This window comes from Cygnus atratus, chromosome 3, assembly GCF_013377495.2.
Source record: "Cygnus atratus isolate AKBS03 ecotype Queensland, Australia chromosome 3, CAtr_DNAZoo_HiC_assembly, whole genome shotgun sequence".
Classification (NCBI taxonomy): Eukaryota; Metazoa; Chordata; class Aves; order Anseriformes; family Anatidae; genus Cygnus; species Cygnus atratus.
Genome location: NC_066364.1, coordinates 116,336,516 through 116,357,431, shown reverse-complemented (window position 1 = coordinate 116,357,431; position 20,916 = coordinate 116,336,516). Strand labels below are relative to the sequence as shown.

Here is a 20,916-nt window from a genome sequence, read left to right as displayed (position 1 = left end):
GATGTAAGAGTAGTTAGGGAAGTACCTATGTTTGTTCTTCCTGAAGGCTGCAGCTTACTGTCTGAGATGTAGCAAACTGGGCTGAATATAAGAAAGGAAAAATATTTAGTCTCTTCGTACGCCTGCGCTGCCAACTGGCTCTGCATAATAAACCAGAACCCCAATGCATGCTCTAGCTCCCGGCTACTGACCTCCCTGGGCTTTTAAATTCAGCTAGCTGTGAGCAGTGTGCTCATACCCCATACCCCTCCCCTTTCCTTTTGAGAATCCTGTCCAGATCACTCCTATGACCCACAAGGATGTGTACACTCTCAGTGGGAGCATTGCTCCAGCTGTTCAGCTTTATGAACGGAGGCTTCCCAAACCTGGTGTGTCACAGCCAGGTCTGAATTCAAAAACTGAAGCAACTCCTGGTAGCTAGATCTTCATGGGCCTGATGCATTTGGATGCAGGCACTTAGCGGGGAGAAGTCCAGGTTGTGGGTTTTTGTTTCTTGCTTTGCTATTGCTTTTACAATAGGGCAGCACGAACACTGAGACAGAGCTCTGAGCACCCTCCTGTGTTAGTGTCCCAGCTCGCTGGCATCTTCTAAGCACCTTGCTGAATATGCAAGAGGAAAGTATCCCCCTCACCTCAACCCCAGTGACCAATGTGAGGAATGTTGTTTGAGGTCTCTGGTGGTGTATGTTTTGGGGGTTGTGTGTGTGTGTATGTGTAGGTAAAATTGAAGCTTGATTTAAAATACTACAACCGCTTTCCTGCTTGATTTTGCATTATCAATCATAGGGAATCCAAGAATCCCTGAAGATGAAGACCTAGTCCTGATTTCTCATAGTTTTAGGGCAGTGGTTTGTATCTTTCATGTTAACAGTGATTTTTTTTTTGTGGGAAAGAAGATGAAAAATCATGTTCTGGCACGAAACTAACCCATAAACATAGAATTATTTCAGCATACTACCTAAATATAATTGTGTCCGTTCTCCCTTTTAATCTTTAGAGCTAACATCATAGGTATGTAGGTTATCCTGTGTCTCCCCATAGGATTCTTCAGTTCTTATTTTGGTTGTAAATGTGTTAGGGGCATAACAAATCCTGCTTTTAACAACGCCATGAGTGTGTGTTGTGTGCTGTTCTTCACAGGATTTTATAAGCATCTCAAGCTGTATATACAGCTTATAGATAATGTATATATCAAGCTTTATATAATCTCTCTATAAGTTTATATATATATATAAGGTATGTATAAGCTCCTAAGCTGTAGAGCTTCTTCAGGGCCTCACTTCCTACACTCCACCCTGATAATGCATCTATTCAGACGCCAACCTGTGAACATTAATTTAACTGAGGGACAACGAAGGGGCAGAACTAAAGCTATGAAGAAAGATGCTGTTGAGTTGCTGTAGAGCAGAGATCAGGAGCACTGAGAAGCGTTGGGTACCTTCTGCGTAGCAGCCCGGGTTACACACGGAGCTGCAGATTACAGAACTGCATATAGGTTAATTCCTATACAGCCCCTTAAAATAAAGGGCTGGGGTTGTGGGGTCCCTCCTGGACTGTGGGGTCGGGGTTTTGGGTCCCCCCGGGCTGTGGGGCCGGGTCTTTGGGTCCCCTGGGGCTGAGGGGCCGGGCGGGGCCGGGTGCCGCGGGCGGCGGGGCGGGGGCGGTGCCGAGCCCGGCCGGGAAATTCCCCCTGAAAAGGGCGGCGAGCGGGGCGCGGCTCGGCTCGGCTCGGCTCTGCACGGCACGCAGCCGGGCGTCTGACCGGCCCGACGGACAGACCGACGACAGGCAGACAGACAGAGGGGGGCCGGAGCGGAGCCGTCAGGATGGCCGGTGAGCGGGGCTGGGGGGCCGCGGGGCGGCGGCGCAGGGGGGGCCCGGCGGGGAGAGGCCGGGGAAGGGAGCGAGCGCCTCAGCCCTGCTGCCCGCCCGGCTGCTCCGGCACGGCCCTGCCTGGGGAGCTGGCTGCGGGCAGGGGGTTAACGGCCCCAAAAACGGGGCACCGGGCTCCTAGGCCGCCGGCCCTACAGCTGGTTTTGGTATCAAACCCGTGTCTGCGTAGCTCCTTAAGTAGGGTTAGGGAAAAGGTTGATGAAGAAACGTCGCGGGGATGTTTGGGTCGGCGGCAACAAGGTCTTGTGAGGCCGTTATAGCTCAGGAGGGACCTTGAAAGTCTTAAAAGTGCGTCGTGAAAAAGTTCAGGCGTGAAATAAGCCTGTGGGGCTTGTGTCTGGGGCACGGACGTCGGTAGGCCAGAGTGCGATGCTCAGCAGGGCCCTGCTACATGGGAACTTAGCCCTGAGAACCAGAGGTGTCATAAATGCAAAGTAACGCAGATAAGGGATCTTGTATTGAGTAATTACATCAAAAAGCACAATTAAGTTTCTTTAGACTAAATTAAAACGAATTTGTCATCCTTTCAGAAGGCGTCTCGTAGCTACTTTTCTTAGGGATTTGAGAAGAAAGCAGCGTCAGCCTGGGTGGCGTTAATTAGAGCGGCGCTTCAGGGGAAAGCTGGTCCGTGGCCTCAGCGTTCAGACCCTGTTAGCCCTCACTGACTGTACGTTTTCACTCCTGTCAAGTGTGTGTAGCTGCTATCAACAGAGAGAAAACAAGTGGGTTTGCACGGAGGCTCTCTGTTAAATGTTACACTCTCTTTTACAGCGTCGAAACCAAAGCAGGAGCTAGCACTTTTTTCTTATCTAGAATATATTTTCAATGCAATTAGGAACCAGATAAGGAATTTTTCAGTAGGGGAAGTTCATAACTTCCTGGTACTAGCTGGCTTTTATAGTTGTTTTTTTTTTTTTTTTTTTCTTTTGGTTGCTGTTCTGTAATGTCACACGATGGCAAAGAGGAAGTTTGTGAGTAGTTTTGTCTCTGCTAGAATCTGTGCAGTTTCTGGATTCCTGTGTAGGTTATCGCTTTCTGAAATAACAAGCTGTTTGTGCTCTGATTGAGCCAGACTGTTCTGTAACAAATCTTCCACCATCCTGTCTTTTTGCCTAAACTGTTGCAAGAGGCTGTAAGTATACAGGTTGTCTGCCCTTGCTTTTCAGAAAGGGCTGTCACTGTGGAGGACATAAGGTCACCAGTAATATGTGCAGAGCAGCGATACCAAAGTTGAAGGGCAACCCTTGCATCTGTGTTTCGCCGCAGTCACCTGAGATTGTAAGAGTTTCGGTGATACTTTCACATCTTCCACGAAGACCCGCAGCTACTTTGCTTTCATGCTCTCTGATTGCTGGAGAGTACGTTCACACTCCTAGAAAATCACAGATTACATGGTCCCTTCAGAGCCCCATTCCTTTAGGCAGAGGAGCAAGACACCCATGAGACCGTGATCCTGTTGTCCCTCTGGTGGCAGTGTGTCACAGACACCTTCCTTCTGAATGGCACGAGCCACGTTAAAACTTAAAATTGTCCCAGGTTTTTCATCAGGGAGGAGTCTGATGGAAATGCTTCGATTTTGGGGGGTTGTCTTTTGTTCCTTTTTGTATTGCTTGGAACAGGTTGGAATAAAACAACCTTCTGTTGTTGAACGTGAGTGTAAGTTGGCTGGGCTCTTACTGGCTTATTTTCTCTGCTTATGTAGTTGCGATGGTTGGTTTCCTATATTTCCTTTAAAGTTATTTAGTGGAGTATTCAGAGCATGGAGGAAACGAATGTGTAGGTAATGTGGGTAGCCTTATATATTTCTCTTTCAAAATTGGTGAGAGTTCTTAGACGTGGCTCATTTTGGTCTGACCAACGCTGAAAAGGACAGGTCTGTAGCCCCGCGTGGGAACTGACAGACCTCTCTGTGTGAGTGTAGGTTGTGAAAGAGTTAAACCAGGCCACTTCACAAGCATGTTGCTCATTTACAGAAATAGGGAACACTGAACAGACCTCCACTTCACTGCAGAGTGCTGATAATACCTCTAGTTCACACAAACACTTGTGTGCATTTCCTCCCTGCGCAGAACACGATGACAGTGAAAATCATGGGAGAGATGATTATGTGATTCTTAAATGGAGAGAGTGAGAACCAAGATAAAATGAAGTTTAATGTTTAATCTCTGGAGGCTATGGTGTCTCTGAGCTTTACTTTCCCACAAACACACCTGCTGTTGAGCAGTGGGTTTGCCTTCAATGGTACTTGTTTCAACCACAGTCCCACAGAGATCATCGAGCCTGGAGTTTTAAAATAAAGCGCTGTTAATAGGGGAAAAAAAAGAGGTCCTCTTAAGCAAGCATTAGTAGACCATGAAGGGCAATTGTTGGTTAAAGCAGAAAGGATTAAAGACTTGAAGTGATTCTGTTCTATAGTAATTTGAAACAGAAAGGCTCCAGCTAGTTTGGGCAAATACGTAATGTATGTGGGTGTACTGTGCGTCTGGTTAGCAGCTACGCAAGCGTGTCTATCTCCAAAGGAAGATGATTAGTAGGTACTTTGCTGCAATTTTGTCATTAGAACATCTAAAACGCATTTTTAATTTAGTATATGGATATGCGTCTGTATTTGCGGTGCAGCATTACGTAGAATGGGAAGGTGAGATGCTTCTCTCCTCAGTTACCTGAGGGAAATCATAGAATGGGAAGATACAGAAATCATAGAATCATAGAAATGGGAAGCGGGCTGATACGCAGCAGTTGCTCCTCACTGCTGGTGGAAGTTGCCTGGTCCACTGGATTGTCCTGAAAAATATAGTAACGTATGTGAATTTAAGTGTGAAAGTTAAAAAGCCTTACAGTAGTGTGTGGGGCTGGCTTTGTGAGGAGCTCAGACTTCTATCTCCCTCTGAAACCAGCTTGACATCAGCTCTAGGCTTCTTGTTGTTATCTCCCATCGCCCCACCTTTTGCTGGCCCTGTTTATTTTCCAGACAGAGAAAAAGCGCAAAGCTTACCTACAGGGAAGGTTAGATGAGTTGTGGGAAGTGTCTAGTGAAGTGGCCATACTTGTAAGTAACTGGACCTGGAGTGGTGTCTAACATTTATTTAATGTGACGGTTCATGGTTGGCTTTCAGAAACTGATTTAAAATTTTCTAGATGGGAGGTGATCAGATGAGAGAGTGCGTTTTGATAAATCGTTAGAAAGGAACGTGTAGAGTCCTAAACTGTAGTTCTCAGCTGTTTGTCACCACATACAGCTTGGAGCTGAAACGCATGATGCCTTTTCTAAAAGCATTCCTGTTTTGAAAAGACACATGCTGTTGAAGACAGCTCCAGCATCAGAGCTGCTTTCACATGCTGCTGCTCCCCAGCTGTCTGTCACTGTGGTGCCATACATTCAAGTAAGACAGGAAACACCTCAGATTTAGTTCTCTCCTTTCATTCTCTACTTCTCTTAATTACTCTGTATGTTAAGATATATTTTCCTACTGTGGGGCATGAAGTGCTGCAGCACAGGATCGCTTGTGCTATCACCAAATCCTACTCATAAAGTTGAAGCCACGTGTTCGCAGGCATACCTTGGTCACTACAGGTGCAACAAAACAGAAGGATTTATTATGGAGCTAGGACTGGAATCCACCTCTTTGCCAAAACTAACATACTACAGACCTTGGGCAAAAGGAAGTAGGGGATCTTTTACCCTTTTAATGCTTTCAATCTATTTAATAACTATTTTGCTTATTATGTTGAAGTCTAAGCACTGTTTTCAGTGCTGTGCCACAGGATGTTGCCTGTCATGTTTGTTTCTGATGTTCACAAACCTTGCCTGAGTAGGATGCTATTATACAAAGATGACAAAGAGCTCAGTAGACATTTCTATAAGCTATGTTCTTCTGATCATGCAGAACCACGATGATTCAACCTCTACAATATTTACTTACCCTCCGCTATTTGTTTTTCACATGCCATCCCACTATTGTCACTGCTTGATTGACTATCCTGTTTGATGTTCTCAGTGAGATATATTGCATAGCTTGTAACTATCTTGGCAATAAGACATAGCTTTAAAAGTACTGATACTCTTGGTAAGGTGATGTCTTTCTAAACCCTCCATTGAGGAGTTCTGCTTCTCATTCTTGTCTATATCTCATGTTTCCTGAAAAACTCTTTTTGACGACTGCCCAGTAGCTTTCAGTAAGGTTTTGTGGTCTGGAGAGATACTGCAACTAAAAGCTGGCCCTGTGGGAGGTGGGCAGCTCAAGTTGTAGAATTCAATACAAGCAATCGGGTGTTTTCTGAGCCCATGGCGATGGTATTCAAACCAGTAGTTTGTTTTTTTTGGCACAATTTGCATAGTTTCTGCTTCACTATAATAGTAACTAAATCAATCAATTCTGAGGAAACCTCTTCCCTTTCAGAGGGCATTCAAGCAAACATAGTACTGATGGTACCTGTACTTTGAGAGAATAACCATTCCTAAAAGCATGTGGTTATTAAAAATATCAACCATCCCCTTGAAATAATGTCTTCTATTGTATAAAATCCTCTTTCATCAGACACACAGTCTCTAAAAGCTAAAACAAGCTAAGTTCTAAGTGAGATGGAGGGGAGTCCTTCCTGTTAGTTATTTATATGGCACTGATACTTGTGTACTTCATTTGAAGTCTGTTCTCCCACTCACTCCCATCCCTCTTCAATCATGTGCATGCACATTAAAATAAAATAAAAAATATATTGTCCAAGAAGGCAGATCAAAGTGGGCAATATGAATCAAAGAATCTAGATCTTCTAATCCTCATGTAGCACCTAAGCATATAGCCTTCCTTCTGCAGCTTTTTAAGCTCTACTGTATAGTAGCACTGAAAATGTTGTGTTTTGTTTTTTTAAGGTGGCCCTGAGCCCTACATTGAAATATTTGAACAACCCAGGCAAAGGGGCATGCGTTTCAGATACAAATGTGAGGGAAGATCAGCAGGCAGCATTCCAGGAGAACACAGTACTGAAAACAACAAGACATTCCCTTCTATACAGGTAAGAAATACTACTTTTCTCCATAAGTTACTAGTGCCTGTGTTTACATTGTGCTGTAGCTATGTGTTGACCTTGGTGCAGTAAATAAAATGCTTTTTATTACATGTTCTGTTATTCTTTCCTTGGCTTGCAAATGTGATTGCAACAGAGTGGAAAAAGAGTTCTTCGCTCCTCATTAAAGATTTTGTCATTAAAGATTTTGTTCCAATTTCGCGGAAAAGAAGAAGGTGTAGTCATTGGTAACAAAGTGCCTGTAGAGAGGGAACTCACTGAAGTTACTCATTGTCTGGGAATCATTCGTTATTAGCTTTTTCTGTGTCTACATTTGTTCTGGTTTCTTAGTTGTGATTTGGGCTTTTTTTTTTAACTACTTGGATTGTAATATGAATTTTGGGAGTGCTTTGAAGGAGGTTGTCTGCATACAAAATCTGACAAGACTAGTCTAGCTTTTGGGCACAATGTGAAAGAAGGTACTTTGTGCAAGTGAGCAAAGTAAGAAAGTGCCTTGCAGCTGGTGGATTGGTGATTGGGCTCTGCAAAAGACTGCCATGAAGAATGTGAAGTCAGAAGGGGTACAGAATTTAAAAAGGAGCTGAGAAAGGGGAATTATGTGGTTAGAACACCTGCAATGAAAACTAATTGGGTGGTTGCATTATGGATAGGTTGGGAAATTCAGAATGAAGGGATTCAGACTAGTCCTAACAGCTTTGATCAAAGCAAGGACAAAGACATGGACAGTAGAGGTAGAATGGAAGCACTTGGTCAGTAGCTTTCGTATCTGGGACAAAGGAATGTCAGAGACCTGGACTAGTAGTGTAAAATAGAAGAATTTGTGGTCTCCTGTTTGATGTTTAAATTAATAGTATTTCCTTGATCTCTTTCAATCTGGAGAAAGTCTTTTAGAAATGAGATTAGAAGAGAAAGCTCAAATATAAATGGGAAGTAAGGAGTGCTTGCCATCTTGAAGTACATTATTATAATGCAATATTGAAGAAAAAAAAGAAGCGGAGCCAAAATGGAGTCTCTGGAATCACAGCAGTAAAAGAACAGATACAGTGGATGTGACATCTGAGAAGTATGAAATGTTCTAAGTTGAGGCATAAAATTTCCTTCGGAGGAGGGAGAGTTTGAGAAAGATGGTATTGGCGGTCATGTGCTGAGCAGCAGAGGTCCTCTACTAGGTAAAGCAACTGTGCTGCTGTGGAAGCTGGTCTTGCCCTGAAGGCAGAATTACTACAGGAAGAAGCAGACAAGAAGGACTCCTTTTTACTATTACAGTGCTAGAGTTGGTTAAGGAATGCAGAAAAGAGTTCCTTGTTCAGTTGGTGAAGTGCAGAACAAACAAGCTGGCGAGATCTCTGTGTGTGCTGGCAAAAATAAATACTTTGACAGACTCTCACCCTGAGGCCGTGTCAGGACGCAAGTTGACTGGGTAGTATGAGCCCTCGATTCCTCTTAGCCTGTGCTGTGATGCACATGAAAGTCAGCCAGAAAACCCAAAGGGAAGATGGGACTTGATTGGTGACCGTGCAATCCTGGCATATTTTGTTCTTTTCTAAAGGTGACTGTTAATGACAGAGCTGATGGATACTGATAGCAGGTGATTTCTAGGTGAATTCCTGCCTCCTTGAAGCCTGTAGGAGGCTTTAATGCTGATTAGCTGCTGGGGGAGGCCCCTCCAGAGATGGAAACCTCAATGAGGATGAGATTAAATTTCATGGTGTGGTTGAGATGAACATCAAGGAGGAACTGGAGAATCAAAGTGGCTCAATCATGCTTCAAGTTCAAGGGACTAGATGTGCAATGAGGGAGAAATGATGTAATATTTGAAGAAACAGAAGAGTGATGGAAGTTTTATTTAAGAGCAAACAGTGGTGTACATGAATGCCAAGAAAGGGGCCTAATTGGAGGCTGAAGAAGCTGACAGATAGTGGACGTTAGAAGAGCATAGGTCAAATCAAAGGTTGAGGTGTTGATTGAAAAGCATGTGATGGATCCCTGAGTCTCCTTGGAGGAGGAAAGAAAGGGCTGAAGGAGGAAAGGAACAGCTAGTTATAGGACAGGGGAAGTGGAGGAGGAGAGCACGCCTCTGCACAAACATGTACCGGTGTGAATCTTGTATTTGCTTTCAAGCTGTTACACTTCAAACAATTTAGGCCAAACTGTTTTTTAGACTCACCCACACAACCCTTGCTGACTTCGCTGGTAGCCATCAGCGTGAGGGAAGACTTCTACGCACCTGAGAGATGTGTGTTGAATTAGTCTGATGACTTCTGTGAAGGCCCCCTAGTAGGAGCTTGAGAGTTCAGTGCCCCTCTACTTGAACATAAGACTGAGTATTCATCTAAGAATTAAGAAAAAAAGACTTCATGGGGGCTTATGTCCATGTTGCAACTGCTAAGATCTTCATTTGCTACTTAGTGGTCCAAGCACAGGTAATAAGGTTATCCCTGAGGCTCTAGGAGCTTCTTCCTAGGATCTAGCTCTTTGGAGCTAGACCTGTCCTTTTAATAAGCATTTGTGTGTGGTCACCTAGGCAGGATTTTGTATCTTTCATTGTAAGTGTAGATATGGTAAAGAAATGTGTCCTGTTATGTTTGGTCTTACAGCATTACAAGCTGTTTTACTCTCAGCTCTAAGTTTCTATAGCTTATGTATTACCTTTTGGCTTTCTGCACAGGGTTGAAATAGGTAAGATATGCTTTAAGAAAGAATAATAAATTCACAAATGTTTTGCCAAACAGCTGGTTTTCAGTGTGAAATGAACAGAACTGGAATAGATTGAACAAAAATTCTGAATGGTCTAGGATAATTTCTTAGCAATGGTGTTTCTTCCATAGGATATTCTAGGATGAAATGTATTTTCTCTTCCATGTTGGGACTTTACTAGACCTAATATCTAAAGTCTAGAAAATATCTCACTTTTTGTAGATTCTGAATTATTTTGGAAAAGTCAAAATAAGAACTACATTGGTAACAAAGAATGAACCCTACAAGCCACACCCTCATGACCTGGTTGGAAAAGACTGCAGAGATGGCTACTACGAAGCAGAGTTTGGGCCAGAACGGCGAGTCCTGTCGTGAGTAGTGGTGTTGCTTGGGAATTTGATTAATCGTGCAAGTGATATGCTAATCTTATATTTTAAAACTCTTGAATAGTGATTAAGAGGGCAGTTAGTGTGTTGTCTTTGCTGAAGCCTCTAATCCGTCTCAGATAAGGCAACTTTCTCTTAGAAGTATTTTCTTCTTTTTCAATGTTTCACACATTCATCTTTTGTCCCGTTTGCCCTTCTTTTCCTTTCATTCTCCCAGTGTCTGTCTCCTTTTTCTTTCTCACACTTGTTTGCTTTTCAGTCTGGTTCAGTAGCGCTTCTCACTCCTGAGCTTGATATTCTTCTCCTTCAGTGTGCAAAAATGATAAATTGTTAACGACAACATTAGAATTAGCACTTCCCTACATTTAGGGAAGTTCATGTCTTCCGCAGGAACTCTAGTTAGACTTTCTGGAAACCAGTGGAGAAAGTTTGTAGTGACTGAATATCACGTCATTTAGATGATGGTGGTTGTGACACATCTAGAAATGTGTTGGCAGTTGTCACTGTTGTTGCTGTTTGTTAATTTTGGTGGGGTTTTGTTTGTTTGTTTTGGGCTGCTTTTTTTTTTTTTTTTTGAGTAAAAGTATAGATTCTGCTCAGGCTTAGTTCTGTAGAGCAAGCATGCCAGAGAAGGATCTAATTCTGGAGGCAGTAAGGAGAATTCAGGCTTCGTATAGTATGTGTTTCTCAGTGCTGTTCAGAGGGTTATTAGGAGTATTTCAAGTACAATTGTATGTGGTGGTGTTCCCTGCAAGTCTACCAAGTCTAACAGAATAAAATAAAAGCAGAGTAAACTGCAACAACTGTAGACTGATTATTGCCATTGAGGAGATTTTAAAATTGACAAGCTGTTTGTGGTTCACAGCTTGCAACATAGTAGATTTGGAAGTAGGCTAATGTTATGAGGTTAACATAACTGAGCTGGGAAGAAAGTAAGGTAAATATTTCAGTGTATAAGTAGCTTTACTTACTGCTCTCAGTCTGATGTGATTCGGTTGATGTTAGTGAAATCACTGCATTTTTATGTGGGTTTAGTCAGTAGAACACTATTAAAGAAACAAACTGAAGACACAGTCTGTTTGATGATGATAATTGCCTGATGGTGAAATAAACAGTTCTAAGAGTGGAGATATTTCTTCAACATACAGCTCGGGCTCAAGTGATCATGAATGTACACAGCAAATGTATTCAGGTGACACATAACGTGCTGGCTGTACGGTCTTTTGCTCTTACAGATGCGAAAGATTTTAGTAGCTTTTTGTTTCTAGGTCTGTTTACAATGTTCTCCTATTGATAAACAGTAGAAAAGGATTAGTAAATGTCATTTTTCTATTTTTTTTTTCCACCGTAATACCTCTCTAGAAAGGTAGAGCTGTCCTGTCAGGCACTTACCTCCCATTTTGATTGTTGTAACCTCATCCTGATCAGCCTCCCTGCAGAGTTCCCTTTACCTTGTCTAAAAGGCAGTTGTAGACATCTTAATCTGGTAAGGGGCCTCGCGCCTTCCTCTGACCATCCATTCACCAGCTTCCCCTTTGTCTTCTCAAATCAAGCTTCGTCACCCAAGGTCAAAGAATGTCTGCTGTTGTAGCCCATCCCACTTCCTGCTCTCATCTCTGTGGCTTCTGATCTGAAGCAAAAAAGCCTGATTGCCTAACACCTTTTCTGGCAATCACCAGGCACAGGAAGACACTGTTGATTGTTTTTCCTCTTGGCGTTTTGTTGCACAAGGTTAAGCCTGCAGAGATTCTGTTCCTGAATCTATTAGCTGTAGAATGTGATACCAAAAAGCACTGGCATGCTTTGCAAATATTTATTTGTAAATTGTAATTTCATTTCCATTATATGCACGCATCAAATCCTGTTCTTTGACATAATGCTGTGCTTCCATTTCATTTAAGGCATTAGTGATTGTTTGAAATCATGAAATCCATGAATTCTTCTCAATATTCTTAGGTTATAGGCCTCCTAGTTTCTTACAGAATGGTGTCTGGGCTACTTTACCTTTACTGATAATACACAACTGTGAGCTTCAATTGAGCTTGAAATCCGAGATTCTGACGAGAAGAGGCTCTAAATATTCTCTTTGAAATGTTTCCAGCATTGGTACACTCATTTTTTTTTAACAAATCATTGGTTACTTTAAGATGAAAGAACAGCATGATCCATAATTGGATCTGGATGTTTAAAGTCATTTTCCTTTTTGTGGCTGGTGACTCAGTGTCCACATTCTTCCCTTCAAGTCCATGTTGGAGAAAAGCCTCACACAGTACCAGTGAGCAGGAGATGTCCTCTCTCGGTAGTGGTTCTGGCTGTGTGCTCCTGCTGAGCATCTCAAACAGAGCAAAAATCCCAATTATTTCTGTGTAACTGGAATTATTAATCCCAGATTTGGGGCTGGTCTGAGCAATTACTCTGCACTCCACTTATTTAACTATCCCCACGTAGTTGCAGTTGGACACAGTCTTCTGTTCTTCCTGCTGTATAGTGATCGTGGTACTGCTGCCTAAACTTGATCAGAGCCCTCCGTGGCCCAGCTGTCAAGGCAGAAGTACAAATGTTGAGTCCATGTGACTGCCTGTATACTAAAATTTTTACTTCCTAGTTCTCACTCTCTCTACATGGATGATATCATAGGTGATTTTTTTTCCAAGTGCCTTTCATTTTTTCTCTCTCTTCCTACTTCTCCCTCTCTTCTCGTTATCTTGCTTGCTTCCTGTCAGCTCGCGCTGATGTGAAACCCCACAGGCTTCCTGAGGTTCTCGACGGTTTCTTTTCTGACCCAGCCCTCCCTTCAGCGATAGTTAAAGAGACACTTTCACTGTGACAGAGCATGTTTTAGAAAACGTTTGTCATCTGAGAGTTATGGGGCACTTAAAAGTCTCGTTTCTCGCCCTGAGAGGTTTCATTCACAATGGTTGAAAGGCGCAGAGTCAAGGCTGTCAGTCCTTGCGTGGCTGGACGCAGCTTTCTCAAGGCCAGTTCTGCATTTGTGCTCCATGATGTCTGCCACTTGCAGGGGACTGCTGGAGAGTCTGGCACTACCAGGTGGCAGTCTGGGGCTGTAGCATGGAAGCAGGTCTGTTCATGGGCGTGAAGTGTGCTTCACACTGAATTAGTAGAATAAAGTGGGTATTTGGGGAAAAAAAAAAAAAGTTGTGTGTGCCATGATCGAGCCCTGAAGGAGTAGTCCCTACAAATAGGATTGCTTGCCAAGGTATGCTACAAATCTCCCATGTCAGTAGCCACAACGTGAAGTCCAGGTGCTTCACTGAGCTGTGACATGCTAGTGTGGTTTAGTTTCTTTTGGGTCACTCTATCAAGTTGGAAGGGAAGCTTATGCATTCCTCTACAGTACAGATTCTGGAAGTGCAGTCTGATTGCAGAGGATGTGGGAACCTCTGAACAGAGCACATTGGGCACAGGCGAGGGGCTTTAGGGGAATCAAAATCAGTGTCACACTTGGATAGTCTTGGTTAGAGCAGGGAAACATAAAACTACCCCTGAGAGTTGTGGGAGGAAGGATTTAGATGGATTAAGGTGTTTTTAGGCATAACCAAAAAAACAAAGTTAAAAACTTTTGTGGCATTTCAAAGTAAGGGAAATTGCCAGTTCTGGAGAAAGATCGTCAGAGCCTACTGGCACAGTTTATCTTCTGAGCTTATTGTAACGTTATGAAACATGGATTTATTTATTTTTAATTTATATATACATGTATTTTTTCTTTTTCTTTCTTTCTTTTTTTTTTTTTTTTTTACTTCCTGCTTTACATCCACTCAGCTTTGATGATGTCATGGTTTTTCCATGTGGGAAAGAGTCAGCTCGCCTGGGACTCCCCCCACCTCCTGCATCGGGGTGACCTGCACTTTTATGCAAATAAGGAGGAGCTGCAGCTCTTCAGAACCTTTCCATAACTACATGAGATTTCAAAACCTGTTTTTACTTGTTTTAAAAACCTTTAAAATAGTGTTCAAGATTTATATTCCCTGATAAAACCAGAAGCACACATTTTTAACTAGTGCACACTAGCAGGTTTATTGATTACAAAAATAGTTTTCACTTTCAATTACACGAGACTGAATATTTAAACTTTAATCACTGGGTTTACTGCAGAGTAACAATTCTTAATATAGAAATATATATTCCTCTTTAGGATTTTAGTTTGTTATTTTTCTACTCTGTTTCTGCTCTTTTTTTTTTTTTTTTTTTTTAGAAAAACTGCATCCCTGCTTTTCAGACCTGTTACAACTTTCTCAAAATAAACATTTTCTTTCATTTCTTATAGCATATATTATCACAGTATTGTTCAACAGCAAATAATTTATTCACTCTTCTACACTGAGGATTTTATTACTTTGTGAAATCCCTCCATATGTGCTTCAGTTTTCAGAATTTGGGCATTCAGTGTGTGAAGAAGAGAGACCTGAAAGAATCAATTTCCTTACGAATCTCGAAGAAGATCAACCCTTTTAATGGTGAGTAGAGCTTATCTGGTTGGTTGAAAGGAAAGTTCTCTTTTCAAGGATGTTACTGTTTTGGTTGGTTGGTTTATTTTTGTCCTGCCTTTGCTTCTGTGGTAGAGCAATGGGTTGCTGTTTTTTTTTTTCCCCCAATTTTTATATTTTTTGAGAAACACTCTACTTTTTCTGTGCCCCTCCTAGTCTTTTCTCACTGGCATCACATTATGAATCTATTTGGATAGCTGCCTTTTTTTGTCCCTCCCACCCTGCAGATAGGGTGCTATCTGCAGGAGAGGTGCAGATGCTGCTCCTTGCTTGATTTTACAGCATGGGAGCTGGTACAGGCAATAAGGAAATCCACAGCAGTACTGATTTCAGTCAAGTCAGGGGCAAGTTGTGCTGCTGCAGAACCACACCTGTAGGGACCTACCCACAGGCTGTAGTTTTACATGATAGCTGATCTGACCTAGCTGTGGGCTGCTCTCAAAAGGCGTCATCCTGCCCTTCCCTCCATCCCTGGTCACGCACTCCTACCACTTCCCTCACATCAAGTAGAGAAGCCGTGTGGCTACATGGTGAACAGACTCAGCAAGATGCTCCAGTGGAAAACCAACTCGCAAAAAAAAAAAGTTTTCCCTCAGATCAACTTGCTGAACCAATGCATCTTACAGCCACATGATTGGTAAATCAATGCACAGAATTCTGTTCTTGCTCCTGGTCATCCTGTAGAGAAAGGTTTCTTTGACATCTGAATTCACTGCACAGGAGTGCAATCTTCTTCAGGATTGTACTATGTAAAGTACGATTTACACCTTTCAATTTCTCCACATTCTTGTCAAAATCCTTCAGCTGATGGTATGAACATCTTGTACTTGTGTATTGTAGTTACAAGAAAAAGTATGTTTTATGTCAGTAATCATTTTAAAGAGTTTCAAAACTAAAATGTGCATGCGTTAGGAAATAAAACACATCCCAGACCCTTTAACTTCCTCATTCTGAAGCCAATGCACACAATGATAAAATTGCTAAATAAATAACCTCTTGCAAACATAGCACCATTAACACTGCTGACACATTGAACTTCTACTGATCAAGAATGATGAAGAGTTTTTAAAACCTAAAAGGCCCCCAGTTTTTGACTGCCTATTTAAAATAAAAATCATTTAGGCTAACAGTAAGTTCATACTGTTACCTCAAAATTGTATTGCTTCAATGCTGACTTTTTTATTAATAGTCTTCCCTAATTATAGAATTTAAGAAATTGTGGAAAGGAAGCTGTGGACTCTTCTTTTGCTTCTCTGGTACCAAGCACCAATAGTGCCTCTGAGAAGAAGGCATTATTATGAATGCAGTTATGTATTTGCTTAGGTGTGGCAAAAAACCTGGAGATTTTTCAAACCCTTTTCAATACCCACAGAAGTCATGCTAAATTCAGGTAAGGCCCTTGTTGGAGAGTTGGGAGCTAGATTTCCAGCTAGCTTCAAAATACATACTTTGCTTTTGTCCTGAACGGGACAAAAAGAAACGTGTTGAACTCACTACAGGATGAGAAATGTTCTAGATTATTTTCTTTCAGAACAGCTGTTTGTAGTCAGGCTAATGGTCCATCAAAACCATAACCTAGTTCTGATAATTTACACACAATAGCATGTTTTAAAATTAGTCCTTCAACACAATTTAAAGAGTATAAGAGTGTTTTATTTACTGTTACCTTAACTCAGCCAGCTCTACCTTGATTTTGAACCAAAAAAGAGGAACTCTTCTGTTCAGCCCTCTTGGCTGGCTTTGTTTTACTCCATAAGTAAAAAATGAGTTGACATTTTCTCTTGATGTTGTGCAGTAAAAGAACATGATAAAATCCTTTTATGTAGGTGTATTTCACCAAAGAAGCTTTAGCAATCACATAAAGTTCTTAGTGCTGCTCAGCGTAACAGAGTAAAGACATGTTTAAAATAATTTGAGAGTAGACTCTTGCAGTGGTTGGCACATAACTCCAAGTTCACTAATTGTTTTGGGGCAATTGCAACTGGTTGCACTTGGTAGCATCAGATCCTGGGCTCCTCTCTGCCCGACCAACAGCAGGGAGACCTGCCCTGGCAGCAGGGGAGAGCCTCGCTTGGGTGACACACAGGGCAGCACCCTGCTCTTGGCAGGGCTTGTGCTGAGAAGGGGCTGCTGGCAATCCCCAGCCTGCGTAATTGCCTTTCAGCACTTGTTAACGTGTCAGCACAAAGCTGAGCCGCCTTGAGAATGGCCTCCAGCCGCTTCAGGGCAGTCCCACGCTGCGCAGAGCCCAGAAGGGCGCAGGACCAAGGTTTAATAAAACAGGATTAGTGACAGAAGTATTTTTATTGTGTGTGCTTAGCTGATCAAAACAGGTTTTCGCTAGCAGCAGTCACCATAATGCTTACTGCTTGATAAGGTTGAAAGTTTTATATATGGGTTTAGTTGGCTTGTTTTGTAAGGTCAAGAGTATCACTGCATTCTTCAAGGTGGTTTAGGTTGTATTGTATACATCCCATACTGTGCATTTATTTACTAATTTGTCTTTGGAAAGTTATCCAACCTTTCTAATTAGTGAAGTTTCTTAGACTTAGGTGCATCCTCTAAGCAGGTTGCAAGTTAATGCTGCTCATTCCTTGTAGGAACATCACGTTCTGCAGGACTGCCAGTATTTTTCAGCTATGTGAAAAATGTTGTATTGAACATTTAAGTTCTCACAGAGCTGAAAACTAGCCTTCAGGGTGTTTGTAAGCTAGGTGTTTTTTCTTTTTCTTCCCCACTTTCTTCTGGATCAGTCAGATAATCCCTGTCCCGAGTCCCCATTTGAGGCAGAGGCCCTATTAACAGACAAAATATGTCTCCAGCTTGCCGCCATATGTATTACATGTGTCAGTAAAGGCTGAAGTAATAGCAAGGTGTAGGTCCACGAGGTTGCATTCCAAACTTCCTTGTGTAAGGGGCCTTCATCTTCCAGGGAAGCCAGGGTGCCACAGGCAGCTGGGGTGGCGAAGGGAGAGTGAGTCCTAATGCAAATTCTCTGGCGGTGTCATCCCTCCTCCACACCTTACAGCATGTGGCATGGACACGCGTGGCCATAATGGACAGCAGTAGGAACTTCCTCAGTAAAGATGCATGTTTAAGATAATTTCCTCCAGCACTCTTACCTAGCTGTTGAAGCGACTGATGCCTACCTCCAAACTCCTGGGTGATAACAAGGCTGTGTCTGCAGATCATGCCGTGTGCCTGGCTGGGGCTGCCTACATCTGAGTCACCCTGAAAGCGTATCTGTAAGGCTATTTCACTTGAAATCGCCACTGTTAGCTGGCACCATTTGTCCATTGTTAAAGTCAGTATAGGTTCTAAACATCCTCTGTGCGAATTGTGTGAGTTCACTGTGATGCCACTCAAGTGATCTGCCAGAAGGCTGCTCCTCTTGACTTAGCCTTAAGAGAGAATTGTTTTTACCACACCATCACTGGACGTGCTCATGATCCGCATTGCTCACAAGGCTATGTCCCATATGTTTTTGTCCTATAAAGCTAAACAATTACAAAAATCTCTATTGTCTCTTATCCCTGAGCACACCAGGAAAATGGTGTGCACTGGCAGCCTGATGCGTAACTAGGCCTCCTTGGCATGATGACGATACAAATAGCACAGCTTCGAAGGAGCAGAGTTACTCCTCCAGTGGAGCTGGTCCACGTCTGCTTTCTAGGGTGTTTGTTTTCTTTTCGTAGCTGTTGAGTTGTGCCATATCCTCGTCTTACCATGTACTGTCTGATGTATAGCCAACTCAAATTAAAAGAAGAGCCAGTCTTGAGCTAAGAGCTTTTGTGGGTGGGTGTGACTTGAAGCAGAGACAACAATTGACTTAATAATAACCTAAGTTAATTATCAATGAGGAAAGGCCCTAGATGTGTTCATTAAATTTAGGGGAAAACTCTACTTTGCACTGTATTACAGAGGACCAGCCTTTTTCTAGCTAAATGGATGACAGCATGAAAACCCTAGGCTTGGCTTGGAGTGCGAAACGTGGAGAACTGCCCGATTTCAGGCAATTGATCACGAGAGTACAAATAGGCTTTCCCTGGAGCTCGACATATGCTTAAGGTTCCTGCTCCTTTGTAATTGCTCTCACTAATAAGCGCTTAATTAATTTTCAGGCTGTCCCACGTACCCCGCAACTAACTCAGCTCCGTTTGCCTCCGCAGTCTTTCCTCTTGCCGTTTCCCCTTTCCGCCTGCGGGCAGCTGACCCCACGCTCGCTTCGCACTCGTCACAGTCTCCACGACACCCCCTGCACGCCTCCGCCTCCGTGCCGCGCTCGGGCTGCTCCCCACACAAGTCGCACTGGCTTCCTGCCCACGCGCCCCGTCACCCTCTCCGCAGCTTCCCCTGCTGGCCTCAGTGCGGCTGCGCCCGTAAGACCCTCAGCTCTGACGCCACTCGCCCACATGGGCTGGGCTCGCGAGGATCCCCCTCGCCAGCCCACCCGCTGCAGGGCAGCACGCACTTTGCACCGCGGCTTATTGGCCACTGATCTGCGAATAGGCCAATATCCTGAACCAAAAGGCAGCTCTGAGCAAGAATTGGGGAGTGAGGAATGGCTTGAGAAAGAGAAAAGCACCACAGTCTTCTGTAGTGAGTGTCCCAGAGATGTTAAAATTTTAAACTTACTGTCCTTAAATTAAATATGTATTGCCGCCCCCACCCCAACCAAATTTTCAAGCTGAAAATCTTGGGAAGTGAGAGTGGCCAGCTTTATAAGAGGGGCAGGGCGAATCCTCCAGAGGAAGGCTAAATGTCTGGATCATGCCATTCCTTTAGCTTTTACCTTTGGAAAGCCCTCTGTTCTTCTGTTCCTCATGCATATGCTTCTTGCTGTTTATGCTGAAACTTGTATGTTAACCTAAAGGACTCTCTCTGCAAATTCCTTAAAAGACAAAAAGAAAAATTGCCAATTAGAGAGACAAAAAATTCTGACTTCTTTTTTTATATTGTAAACAGAAGTAGCTAAAAAGTATGTCTTAAAGACGTACAGAGGGGGATGCATATGTGTTCAATTCTGTTCCGATTTTATGGTTGCTTTTTTTTTTTTTTTTAAATATCAGACTTAGGAGGAGAACCCACCTGCAGTAAAATATTGTTTGGACAAACCTTTTCCAACTCAGAAGTTTACATTTGTATTCTGAGTCTTTCCCTCAGCTTTTGTTTCAAGCCTGGTCATTCACCTTTCCTGTGCTTTTGTCCTCTGTAAAAAGAAAGGTGATGTCACTTCCTTACGCCAGAGCAGCAAGTAAGATGCGAGAGGGAAATGTAACCTCACTAGTTTGGGAATCTATTGCCCATCGGGCACTTATTGACTGTAGGTTAGCATCCAGATTTTAGTCATTTGCACTCTCACTGATTTTTTTGTTGAATTATTGAGTTCTGCTGTTGCATGTTATGTTTATAGATACATGCAAAAGTTGTCTTTTTTTTCTTCAGCATTCAAGAGAACTCATCTCTTCATGCATCACAGAGGTATAAACCAGGCATGGATTTATCCATAGAAGAATCATAGCGCTGCCACAGCCCTTCCCTGCCCTTGTTCCCAGCTCCTCCCTCTGAGCAAGTGCTGGTAGATGCTGTTATGCCCCTGGACATGTAGCCGAACAGCCTGGCCTATCACCCAACTCTGCATCTAGTTTCCAAAGCCTAGGTACAAAGGAGAGAGCATACTATTTGGCTTTTGTCAGCAAGGGGTAAATAGCATACCGGGACTCTCTCTTCTTTCTTTTGTATCCGTATGGTTGCATTTGGAAACAGCAAATGTAGCATAAAACGGTTTGGCAAGGTCCCTTCTGGCTGTGTAGAGTTCAGCTGCAGGAGACCCTGGTCAAATACCCAGGCAATTTAGCGTGTGCTGTCACCTGCCTGCTGTACCCCTTCTGCAGGCTGCCTGCCATGTAGCTTCACGAGCCACAGCCAGAGCTGCAGCTGCAGTGTGGACGTGTGCTGGGGAGAGTGAACTGAATCCGAGTTGTGCCTCCCAGGCACCAAGAGGGGGCTGTCACTTGTGCCCGATTTCTCTGGCCATTTGAGTGTGGCATAAATCAGCACTGCAGAAGGCAGTCTGTCCTTCTGCTGCATCTGTTTCCACCGTTTTCCTTGTGCCAGGTCTAGCGTTCCTGGGAACTGACTGATGACTGAAGACAAATATTTTCTTCTTTTCTTCAGTCAGGTTAGTTTTCAGCCAGACCAGTTCAGTTCTTTGATCTGATTCACCACGTGAGAGCTAGTCCCAGCACAAGGTTAGTGCTGGAAATGATGCTTGGGCAGAAGGCCACCCTTTTACAGCAAAGCCTCTGTCGTAGGCTGGGTTAAACTGATCAGCAGGTATCAGGGCTACAGGGGGTATCTTGGGACTTGAGGTCACTGGAGGCAAACCACCTCTGTGTCATCGCTTAAAC

At 43.2% G+C, this 20,916-nt stretch overlaps 1 protein-coding gene across 6 annotated transcripts in view; it reads left to right on the top strand.

The window, feature by feature from the left end:
• The first annotated feature begins 1,629 nt into the window (after positions 1–1,629).
• REL (REL proto-oncogene, NF-kB subunit) overlaps positions 1,630–20,916 on the top strand; it is a 38,380-nt gene continuing 19,093 nt past the window's right edge. For 4 of the 6 annotated variants that reach the window (XR_007708138.1, XR_007708139.1, XM_050710054.1 and 1 more), the window contains exons 1-4: positions 1,698–1,833; positions 6,764–6,906; positions 9,838–9,986; positions 14,385–14,476. Coding sequence is in view for 4 of the 6 variants with exons in the window: in XM_050710054.1 (XP_050566011.1) it covers positions 1,827–1,833; positions 6,764–6,906; positions 9,838–9,986; positions 14,385–14,476 (391 nt within the window). In the remaining 2 variants the exon portion in view is untranslated. Of the gene's footprint in view, positions 1,834–6,763; positions 6,907–9,837; positions 9,987–14,384; positions 14,477–20,916 lie in introns of all 6 variants that reach the window. The other 2 variants (XM_035552984.2, XM_050710052.1) reach the window with 2 other exon arrangements.